Source organism: Zonotrichia albicollis, chromosome 15 (genome assembly GCF_047830755.1).
Source record: "Zonotrichia albicollis isolate bZonAlb1 chromosome 15, bZonAlb1.hap1, whole genome shotgun sequence".
Taxonomy (NCBI): domain Eukaryota; kingdom Metazoa; phylum Chordata; class Aves; order Passeriformes; family Passerellidae; genus Zonotrichia; species Zonotrichia albicollis.
Window position 1 is genome coordinate 11,045,149 of NC_133833.1, and position 12,232 is coordinate 11,057,380.

General features: G+C 40.4%; 1 protein-coding gene across 1 annotated transcript in view; it reads right to left on the minus strand.

Annotated features, from left to right (window-relative positions):
- ATP10B (ATPase phospholipid transporting 10B (putative)) overlaps nt 1-12,232 on the minus strand; it is a 50,034-nt gene that overhangs the window by 10,639 nt on the left and 27,163 nt on the right. The window contains exons 8-15 of the mRNA XM_026791417.2: nt 11,471-11,723; nt 10,331-10,560; nt 7,289-7,468; nt 6,166-6,751; nt 5,549-5,655; nt 4,746-4,872; nt 3,067-3,251; nt 695-1,007 (exon numbers count right to left, since the gene is read on the minus strand). Of these exons, the coding sequence (XP_026647218.2) occupies nt 695-1,007; nt 3,067-3,251; nt 4,746-4,872; nt 5,549-5,655; nt 6,166-6,751; nt 7,289-7,468; nt 10,331-10,560; nt 11,471-11,723 (1,981 nt within the window). The remainder of the gene's footprint in view (nt 1-694; nt 1,008-3,066; nt 3,252-4,745; nt 4,873-5,548; nt 5,656-6,165; nt 6,752-7,288; nt 7,469-10,330; nt 10,561-11,470; nt 11,724-12,232) is intronic.

The following is a 12,232-nucleotide window of genomic DNA, read 5'->3' on the forward strand; positions in this document are numbered from 1 at the left end:
CTGATGTGCATGAAAGGGACTGCTGGGAGATTCTGAATTTGTAGTACCTTCACCCTGTTTAAAGGGGGGCAGATTTGCTTCGTGTAAAGCTGAAGCAGGACTTTTATATGTGCTTTGATCAGGACAGATTAATCAATGCTGTTTCCTCACCACCCCTACCTGAGGCACAAAAATCTGCCCTGCACAATACATCCCCCACATTGCTCTCTAAGACAAAACCTGCTCCCCATGTCTGTGTGAGGTGCAGAGGGGAGATACCTATGGAGATATCACTCTGGAGATAATTCCGCTCTGGAGATAATTCTGTTTTCACCAGGGAAAATCCAACAGGAAAAGGGCTTTATGAAAAGATAAAATAGTGACTAATGATTGATTTCCAGGCCCAAAGCAAGGATGTTTTGGAGGCAATATGTGCATGTGTTTGTACTGATGCGCATGAAGGGGACTTCTGGGAGATTCTGAATTGGTAGTGCCTTCATCCTGTTTAGAGGGGGCAGATTTGCTTCGTGAAAGCTGAAGCAGGACTTTCATAGGTGCTTTGATCAGGACAGATTAGTCAATGCTGTTTCCTCACCGCCTCTACCTGAGGCACAAAAATCTGCCCTGTACAATACATCCCCCACATTTCTCTCCAAGAGAGAACCTGCCATGTCCCTGTGAGATGCAGGGTGGGCAGGTAGGATGCAGGAGGTACCTATGGAGAGGGTCATGGCTTTCAGCTGCCTCCGGACCAGCTTGACCACCATGCTCTTCTGCAGGGGCGTGGAGCGGCAGCAGAGCACGGAGCGGCAGTGCCGCGCCAGCTCCAGCAGCTTCTCCTCCAGACCTCCCTGGAAGATGGTGCTCAGCGTCCTCCCATCCAGCACCAGCCCAAACTCGGGGCTGGGGGGCTCAGGGGATGGCAGAGATGTTGGGATGATGCCAAAAAACTTCCTCCGTGGTTTGTCGCACTCGTAATTCTTCTTCACCTCTTCCAGGGTTAAATTCAAGAGAGATTCACAAGTTTCCTGTGAGAAAACAGACGTGGGTCTAGAAATAGTTATCTCCATCTACAGCACAGCACCTTGCCAAATGGATATTTGTATAATGCCAGGGGGTTTAAGCCTATCAGATAAACATGAGGGGAAATTTACTGAGAAATGCACTGATTCATCTGATTGGACATTATTTCAGTGACAGCATCCAATCCCTCAGTGAAAACACTGCACATTTTATCAGTCAGTTAACTGAGGTAAGGAATTATTCTAAAAGAAAATATAATAATCTTTACATCAGGAAAGCATGTGTGCATTTATGCTGAGAGTTCAGAAATTAAAAGAAAATATTTTCTTTTAAAGAGATTGAAAAATCTAGTTCTGATATCAATGGTGTGAGATATTGCAGCATTGGCTTCCACAAAAAATAAACTGTGGTAAGAGAAACAAGAGGTCCACGTTTTCAAAATTACCCAAAACTTTCAGAGTTAGGCCTTTTTAAGTCACATATCAGGTGTGTGTCACAATTAGAAACAGAAATAAAACTTCATCTTTTCAAGCACTGTGCCTCAAACACAAAGTCCTTCTGTCTTAGCAAATCTGCTTCATGTTGGATCAAGTCCCCTTTTAGATGCGAACAACTGGAATTGACTTAGTACCAGGTAGAAACAGATTTGAGGGGAAAACTCTCACCTCTCCCATCCAGATCTCCTAAACTGGCACATCACTATCAGAGAAAATCCAAAATGATATCAAAGTTATTTTGCTCCCTCTTAGTACCCAAAGTCCTCCTTCTGTGCCCCTGAATATCTGAGGAGCTAATCACTCCTCTTTCTGCCTTTTCTGTCAGCTTTATTGAGTGATGATTCAGTTCTATAATGTTATTTTCACTTTATGTAGCATAAGGTACATGTGTAGGATGTTTGCAAGATTTAAATTACTCTTAAGTGGGAGGTTCTGGAATCAAATGTACCTCTGACATCTAATAAAAACCTGCATCTAGCATGAACACCTAAAACCCCTAAAAATATTGAAGAAACGTCATCTTTGTGTGAACAAACCAAAAACAGCAGTGGAAATTCCTGGTTTGCCTCGACTTGCCTTTTTAAACAAATCTGCCAAGCTACCTAATTATGTTGCATCTTCTTGGAAGATATCTCATTTTCAGTGTTTGAATAATCTGCTGGGCTCAGGGGTAAGGAGGGGCCCTTCCCACTGACATTACCTCAAGACCTAAGTTTGGCAAAATTAACAGGTTAAATATATATATTACAGTGTCCCTCACTGCTGCTATTGGGAGCCTCTTTCAGAATTTGTCTTTGGTTTAATTTTGAAAGTGAGGGAACTAAATCTTACTGTGGAGAAACTCCAGTGTCCCCTGAACCAAGGGGATTCCCCAAGTCCCCATGTGCATGCAGGTTGCTTCTGAGCCTGGAACCACAGAGGCTGCTGCGGGTAAATGCCCATGCTGGCATTTCTGGGAGCCAGGGTGGTCCTGCCTGCAGCATCTCTGCTCTGGCACCAGCCCTGTCTAATTTCCATCCCTAATGTATTCATTCTGCTTCCTGTTAAAGCAGATCTGTGTTTCAAATGGAATTACACCTTGGAATGTTTTCTGTGCCACATTCCACATCATCTTTGCCTGTTTCTCTATTTCCATGACATTGAAAGAGACAGATATTTGCACAGGGTTTTTTGTTGTTTGGAGAGGTACTAGCTGCAGACAAAACCAGTTAGAAACCAGGCCATGCAACTGCAACCATAAGGAAAACAGTCAGTATTTGAACAGTATTTACTTAATCCTCACAATAGCTTTATTGAGAAAAGCAAGCTTGTCTTGGTAACCCTGGTTCTCTGGGAGAAAAGCTGAGACAACCCAGGTGGGTGACTTGTCTGGTCACACAGGGAAGCCCTGGCTGCCCTCCACAGCCTTGGAAGAGCTGAACTCACTGTGCCTCCTGCTCCTAATGCTATTTGGGGTTTTTTGACTGTTCTTTGTTAAGTGAGGTCTAAAGCAACGGAATGCCAAACTGCAAGATGCAAAGAAAGGGTAAGAGAGCAAATTCTGTGCATTTTGTCTTTCTTTACTCACCTTATTTTCAGTGTTAATGGTGAAGACAGTGTCCCTTTGGTTCAGAAGCTTGCAGGAGTATGCAATGTTAACTGCTGTCTCCTGTTTGTCTCCTGTCAACACCCAAATTTTTATCCCAGCCTCTCTCAGAGACATAATAGTGTCAGGTACTCCCTCTTGCAGGCGATCTTCAATCCCTGTTGCTCCTGGGCAAAGAGGAAAAGAAGAGAAATAATTATCTTTTTATTAAAAATCAAGTTGCTATTTTCTTGTTTAAAAAAAGCTCTTTGCTTTCCAATCACGCTGCTGAACTTATTGAGAATTGAACCAAGGTTTTTTCCAACCAACAAACATGCAGGCACATGATCTGCATTTGGATTAAGGTCTGAATGTGTCAACAATCAAGTTCTGTCTCTTCATTTTGCTCATTGCAAGAACAATGCATTTCATTTCTTCCTAATAATCCAAAATGACAATGTGCTGGCAGAGGAATCACAGCATATGAATTTTAAAAATGCTGCATTAAGTCCCATCAAAGCAACCAGAAAAGATGAACTTTGACTGTTTAAATGGATGCTGTCCCTGTTGTCAAGTCAGATGCTTCAGCCATCAAAGGCAGAAGAAACAGTACAGTACATTTTCTTTTTGAACATGCACAAACTTAGAAGCAGATGCCAACATTCATCCTGATGATGTTGGGAAATGACCATCTGAATGTTACAATACTCCTTATCCCTTCCACTAGAGGTCAGTTTGAAGATGCTGTAACTGTGGTACATTAAAGATAGATATTGATTTAGGCTGAGGGAAGACTTTTTGCAAATTAAAGTGTGAAAGCACAGAGAGCCTTAGTAATTGGCAAAGGTAACAGACTCTGACAGAATCTACATTACCTCTTATGTGGTCTGCTTATGGCATTTAGCATTATTACTCTAATTTTTAAAATCACTGCAGAGATTATGAGAAACCATAATATAAGCTATTACTTGCAATCACAGAAATTCAGCAAAGTATGGGCACAAATTGCAGTCAAAGAAAAATGACAACTCCAAAAATCAAAGTCATAAAGAACAAAATGTTTGCAAACAAAATAGAACAGAAAGCACTGAAGTGCTCCATAATTTAACAGAATGATATTGTTAGATATGATGGTGATGAATAATGCAGAAATGTCAATCAATGTAAGTTTTAATGCTAAACATCCTTTTACAAAGAGCACAAAGCAAGCACAACAATGCAACAACAGCAGGAACTCAGTGGCAGAACACGTACATGTTGAATATACTGGATTTTATAATACAAATCAATTACCAAAATTCCCTCAGAATTTGTGCCCAAAACTGAAGCTAATTTATGGCATTTTATAGGTTTATCTAAGGATATGGATGCATGACTGAACTGTGGGAACTTAATTCTCTACCGTGTTAGCTGAGCCACACTAACAGCTGATGTGCATGTTATTTGCTCAGGGCACACAATACCTGCAAGTAACTTTTTCAAAGTTATTGCAGCCCAAAATGCACAAGAATTTGTATAGACACTGTCATTGGATTTTATCTCCCTAGTCTGGAGATTTCCAAACCACAGAGGAAGTACTTTAGATATAAATTAGTATAAGCTGTTGTCTGCCATACTGCCAAGACTATCACAGGAGAGTGCAAGTGATACTTCATGCAATGACAATTCTTATTTTTAGCTACCCAGCAGGGTGAGTTTGGTCTCCAGATGCTGTGCTGTCTCTATCAACAGCTCCTCTCTGTTGTCAATTGCAGCTTCTGCCTCCCGACGAAAATTGGCCCATTTTTGAAAGTCATCTTCATTCAAGACCTGCATAACACAATTTAAACAGTGTTTATTTGAAATTTAAATAAGAGAGGAATGCCAACATTCTGGATCACAGAGACTTAACTTGTATCCAAACTGGTAAAGTACTGTGTCATCTTTAAAATAACTGAGACTTTTCCAAGAGAAAATGCAAGAACATGTAGTTTGTACATATGACCTACAGCTGAGACTCAACAATATGACATACGGAAACTCTTGCTCACACAACTCTTGCTTAGCTGAGAACACACAGTTTCTGAGGGCTAATCTACATTTCTCCAGAGCTTGAATACGATCCATTTGTTGCACAGTGACAACTTCTGTATGAATGTATGACACTAAAATTCACTAATTCAGGCTGAGAGCACGATTTTTGAAAGTTGAATGAGAAAGCAAAAGAGAAAAAGGTTGGCTGCTCTGCAGACTCTGTTTCTTAATTGGAAGCACTGTAGAGTAGGTCAGCGGAGTTACTATAGGAGAAACAGAGATAAATGTTTTGAGACTGACTAAAAAGCCCTCATTGGGTCACATTGAAGAAAAAGAGAAAAAAAGACTCCAGACAAGGCAAATAGAGGGACAAAGAGATAGATATTTCTGGCTTGTTGTCTGAAGCAGAATTATAATCACTATATTTTTCTAGCAATTCTATTGACATGTACAGAACCTGGTGCTCTCCCACCTTCTTAGCTATGCACAGGGTTCTCAGTCCATCATGGGCATAGTAGTCCAGATGCTTCTGTGTTCTTTCTTTTATTCTTTTCATTCTCTTGTCTGAGCTAATGTCACCTGTGAAACACAAGGAAAAGATTCCATATTTTAAGTACAGATAATTTTCAATCTAATGGCCTAAGATTAAAAGAGTGGGCATTGGAGAAAAGTGGATTCCATTATAATACCAAGTTCTTGACAAGCTCAAAAGTATTGGCTGTACAGAAGCTGAAATCTTGCTAAAAATTCACATTTCCTTTAAGATACATTACTTGTGGTTTTTTAAATTAATATTGCAGTACTCTTGCTGACAACCTGAAAAACAATGGTCGAGCCCTTATGACAGTATTATTGCAGAGTACACAACCCCCATGGGTTGGCATTATTAGTGAATATGAATTATCCCATTCCATATTCTAAGCACATCTGAAGTTGAATAAATATCTCGGTTCTGATCTCCAAGGATAACACTAGACAACGCTTGTTCTTTCTCGTACTCCTAATATCTAGATATAATATTTCATGCAGAAAAGACGACAGCACACTTCTTGTTAGGAGACACAACAGAAAACCTCCCTGGCTCATTACCTTTAGAGGAGTTGTCCAGCAGGTCCATTATTACAGAGTCAGCGCCTTTTGTGTAGACCACAATCTCCCTGGTTAGAGGGTGCCTCACCACCACAGACATCCTTTTCCTGACTGAGTCAAAGCCCAGGGTGTAGAGGATATCGAAGGTGAGCAGTGTGCCCTGGGGCAGCTGCACCGTGACCTGCTCGGGCGTGCGGGACACGAGCACGAAGCCGTAGGCCTGGGCAGCGTAGACCAGAGCTGCCTCGTCCGGGCTCTCAGCCTCGTAACAAAAGTCTGCTGGCAGAGAAGCCTTGGTTGCAGACCGAAAAACTTCATCCAAGGAAGCAGTGCCGATCTCTGTGCTGCCCTTGTCCTGGAGCTCCTGGCCCCCACTGCCGGCAGAGCCGTCGTTGTCGTTGTCACAGCTCTCCAGCACAGCAAGAGGCTCCTCGGTGCTCTTTGCACTGAAGCTGGCACCAAGTTGTGAGCTAGACTGAGATGATGAAAAAGATTGACTAAGGCTTGCTAATTTTAGCCTTTGAAATATCTGATGAATCTTCTCCAGGGTGATTCCCGAAGGCTTTATTGGTGGTGGGATTGTGACCTAGAAATAGAAGAAAGAACAAAGGTTAAAAATAAATAAATGTGAACTTCAAGAGCCTTCTCAAAACCTCTACTTTTCTGCACCTAAATAACAATAACTCCCTTTCCCCCTTTCCTGCCATTTAACTGTGGTGGAAGGATTTAATGGAGAACTCATATGAGAGATGGCATCCAAATTTGATGGTGATTTGTATCTCTGCTTCTGAAACAAAGATGTAATGAAGCTCTTGTAGTTCCGTCAATTGCCTGGCAGATCAGAGAAAACCCAGAGTGTTCAACAAACTTCTTACAGCATATATAATGCAAAATCTAAGAGAAAAAGTGCAGATCCTGTGGTAGCCTTAGCTATCATCAAACATAAGAAGACAAAATAGGAAGGAATACACAGGCATGGAAGCAGTAGATATTACAGAAAATGTAAAGGAGCTAGAGGACAACTCTCAAACAAACCATTTTTCACCATTTCAGTTTTCACTGGACTCTATGTTGTTAAATGGAAGCATGACCCATTTTCCTCATGTATTTAAAGTTAGATTACCCTTTGTCTTGGCTCGGTAGCTGTGGAGACCAGAACCGTGTTGCAAATGGCAAGAGCCAGAAAAAAGTCAGTAAAGGATGTGGAAGTCTTCATGTGTAAAAAGGGGGAAAAGCTCTCAGTCTGGAGGGCAGCTTCCCGCACTCGCCGCAGCAGCCTGCTGTCAGGAGTCACGTCCTTTTCCTGGAAGAGAAATTGTTCAGGATTATTTTCATTCACTCTTGTTCTCAAGGAATAACTGGCAACTTCATAGACTTCTTGAATCTAGACCTAGAAAATGCCTTTTGTACTTAACATCTATGGAAAGATGATGTCTGTCAAAAAGCTGCCTAACTAGATAATTAGAAGGAAATGCATCTTCGAAATGAAGATGATCTCAGAATTTTATTTCTTTTGAGATGTTCTAAAATTCAGAAAATGTACTACTGGGCATTTCACTTCAGCAGCAACTTTCCGAACTCAAAAGTTTCCTCTGGAAAAGCTGAAAATTGACAGGCTAATTGTGGCATCAGAGACAGGTTTTAAAAACGAAACAATAAAAAAAAAAAAATCAATATTTATCAGAAAAATGTTTCTCATTTTCTTTTTCGCATTAAATGAAAAAAGCGCTGATCTGAGTTTTCAGTCTGAACATATATTAAAAACCCTAACCAAGTAAAAAAGAAAACCGAATAAAACAGCACTAATGATGATAATCATTTAAATTTGCCACCTTTTCAATGTTAACAATTTTGTTAGTGAAAATGCCAATATAAAATGGCTAGTGCCATTCAGTTTTAAGGTTTCCTCATTAACCTGATAGCATTTCTTCTACTTGATGGCATGAAAACCTGATGACCATGGGACAATGAAAATCTTTGTTAATGGTTCTAATAGCAAGGCACTACTTATTGGAACTATTAAATCTAGAAGGAAATGTACTGTCACTCCCTTAATTCATAAGAACTCCTAAAGGTAGAGAGTAAATGTTAATTTTCTATTACGTTCCAGTGTTGAAAAATGGATTTTTCTTACAAACTTTTGTCTGCTGACATACACACAGGTCTACAAACACATTCTGTATACCAGGAGTTCTCAGGATGCTGCAGATTTGTAGCAAAGTAAAAATGCATCAGATGAGGTGATGCAAGTTCCAAAGGGCAGGACTACAGAGACACCAAAAATTTATTATTCCCATTTTATTAATAGGGAATTGGCTCGGGTGGCAAAGGATAGTACTATGTCTCATTTAAAGGTCATACAGGGCAGGCTCTGTGCAATATCTAAATGTCTCTATTTTCACAATTGTCACAAGGCATTAAAACAATTTATCCAGTTAGAGTGACACCTTTGAGCAGCTAAGGCTGCTTAATGTTCTTCTACAAAAGAGGTATTTGATACTAGTTCCTCTGATATTGCTTCACAGTGAATTAAAAAAATGCTTATTTCTAGAAGAAAAAGAAATGGCCTGGCAGTAAAAAATGTAATTGGAAAATATACTGCAAGAAATTTCTTTATCATCCTTCAATAGTCACGACCTATAAGAATTTCTCAGAAGTCATGGCTCATGTGTTCTCAAGAATACATGGAGATGTTCTCAGCAACTCATGAGGTTTTGGGCTGGAAAACACTGGGATAACACTTTACAGAACTCCCATATTCCAAGAACAGTAGGAGTTCTGAGTGATACTTACTACATGACAGCAGAACTGAATGAGGTAAGTAGGATCTTACAACAACTGCAGCAAAGAGAGTTCTGAGAATTCTGCATTTATTAGACTATTTTTTTTCTAATAAAAAGATTTGGATGAGTTTTCCAGGCCTTTAATTGGACTTCTAATTTTGAAAGTGTATGACCTTTTAGTGTTCACAAAAGCCTTGTATGAAATGTCTGTTAAAAACCTTTCAAGAACAGCAGAACAGTCTGACTTTAATTAGGCTGTGGGTGAATTTGGGAAGCTTCAGACCTAAATTGCAACAGATCCTGCTCCCCTCTGACTGCAGCCAGCATGCTCCAATTGAGGACTCTGGTTCTTTGTCTCCCCCTTCCCTCTCTTAGCTCCAGCAAGGCTTGGATTTCTCCTCTCTACCTGTTGGCTCTCTGTGGCTGTTGTCACATTAATTGAAGGGAGAGGACCACAATCAGACTAAGAATGATTTATTGATTAGATAACATCAGTCTCAAAGGCCATGAGATTTATAAGACAGCAAGCAGTCAGCCATAGTCTAAGATGGTCACAAGTTCTTTGTTGCAGACAGGATATAACTTTCTAATCCAATGGACAGTTGCCACAGAGTGTTTTCCTTTTCTAACCTGCCACCTTTACTTCTTTCTACTGCAATGTGGGTACTTTTGTCCAACAAAGTCCTATTACATGCACACATATATGTCTCTATTATAACATCTAGCTCTATTATAACTCTTAGCTTATTCTATTCAAATCACAATACTGAGACACAGTGGAAATTTTCCAGAGTAGAAATTCATTTTGGTTTAGGTGAAATGTACATCTTTGAATTAAGTCTGCAGCTTGCAAACATAGCTGTTTAGTCTGACTCCTGACCCAGGAATTCTCTCTGATAAAGAAGAATTAGCAGCAAATGTCAACGTGAAATCAGTAGAATGAATATGGATGAACCTATTGTGAAATTGCATACATATGTATTTGAGAGAGAGATAAAAAAGGATCTGGAGTTCTGGAGTTCCCAGAGGCACAAATGTCATTTTAGGGGAACGATTCCCACATGCATCCAGCGCTGTAATAAACATACTGGCCTTACAACTTTCACAGAAGTTGTGGGGTTTGTTTGTTCCACAAATCAATACTACATTATAAACCCCTTCATCATCTTATCTAGTACAGTTTCTTACTTAAGGCACATTCTATAGAAACGTAAGTTGATGATTTCTCTGTTCAATGTGTGTATCTTCCTTTCACACCTAGACTTCTCTAAGGCTGTGAATCAAACCCTCTTGAGTTGGTGAAGATTCATCTTTCTGATTCCCATCCCAAAAGCAGCAGAAGGGGTAAGTTAGAAGGTGCTGGCCCAGGCTGCTGTACTCACGATGGGGCTGCTGAAGGCCACCTGGGACTGGCTGCTGTCCCGCCGACCCACGGACCTGCTCCTGGTGTGGCCCTTGGAATGGGCCCGGTCGCTCTGGCACCTCCGCAAAGGCCGCACCGTGCTGGGCTTGTAGGTGGCTGGTCTCTCCAAGCTCATGGGAGGAAGAGTGAAGTGCTGAAGCTTTGCAAAATCCTCTAAATCCAACTCTCTCTGTGTTTTCAGTCGCCTGTCTGTAAAAGAAAAACGAACCTCTGATTCTTCACTGATTTTTTTTTTCATAGTTTGAGAGGAATTCCTTGATCAGCTAAACAACCTGAAACAAACTAAACCAAAGCCAAAACATTTCAAAAGCCATCACCAGAAAAATTTCACGGCCCACTGTCCAGCAGTTTCTGGCAATTGCCACTGCCATTACTGCAAGAAAATAAAAATATGTTTTCAAAGTGGTCAGTCACTTTTATGGGCTTCTCTTAATGTTTCGTCTTTTCAGCTGCTTTTTGCAGTTGGAATGGAAGAGTAAAATATGGTAATTCACAAATCTGCTAATGTTTTCAGTCACAGAACACAAACATCTTTTTGGCAGCTGCTTGCCAGCTTAACAGGATCCTTTCCACTACACAGAGCATGAAAGATGACGAAGAAGGAGCCTGAGTCAACACCATGAATTCCGAGCACCGAGTGCCAGGATCCTCCAGACCCAGACTGCAGCCAGGATCCACTCCAGGAAATGAGTGCCTTATTTTTCATATCACACAGAAGTGTACGTTTACATAGTCACAGAAATAATTACTTTTGGACCCATTGAGTTTAAATATTAACTAGCATCAGTTTGTGAGCTTATAAAAAAGGTCGTCCGGTGTTCATTTAGAAATGAAAGAGAAAGTGTTCTCTTTGAATGCAGCCCAAATCCTGGAGGTGCCTGCACAGGGATCTGGAAAACCTTTCCCATCTGCCTTCTGAATCATTTAAAACACCTTCACTTTTGTGAATCTCTGTAACAGCAGTCTCTGATAAAAAAGTGACTATTCCACAAAACTCTACATTCCATCAGAGGGCTCAGTATGTTTAGGTATTAAAACTTAAATTAATGACATTTAATTGCTCAGACAAAAAAATCACGTATAAAAAACTGTCTCTCACCATTTTCCTGATGGGAAAACTCAATTCCATCAACAGTACAGCGTCGGAATACCATTTTGTTTTCTGTCAGTGTCCCAGTTTTGTCTGAGAAGATGTACTGGATCTGTCCAAGGTCTTCAGTAATAGTGAGGGCACGGCACTGGATGGGCAAATCTGCTTCTTCATCATACAGGTCAATGTCATTGTGAATTAAGAAGACTTGGCCCAGTTTGACCAATTCAATAGACACATAAAGAGATATGGGAATTAAAATCTGAAAGAGAGTTTAAATTCTCAGTGAGGGGTGAGAAAAATTTCACTGCTTTCTACCAGCAATGTCCTGGCACAGGCATACTAATGATTTCCAAAGAAGCACCTCTTTCTATAGACATATTTTAGGACTGATGAATAGTGCTTCAGGGGTAAAAAAAAAAATCTTGCACATAATTGTGATGGAGAAACAGGGATAAGTGGCAAACATAAGTCTAAATTCCTAGAGTACTAAAGTCAAAGGTGAGTCTTTCATAGGATGCCCTTACAAGGCACATTTTCTGGAGATAGGATCATTCTCACTCTTATCCTTCTAAAACTCTGAAAGGATGGACTAGCACAGACTCTTAGTGCAGAAAAGTTTCACAAACTATTACTTTGCACACAACACTTTCCACCCACGAGCTTCCTTGTCATGAAAGAATAATGAATTCTTAAGATGCACAAATATTCTGTTCCAGTAATGAAGAATAATCCCCCAAGGAATCTCTGAGCAGCTCTGAAAGTTATATT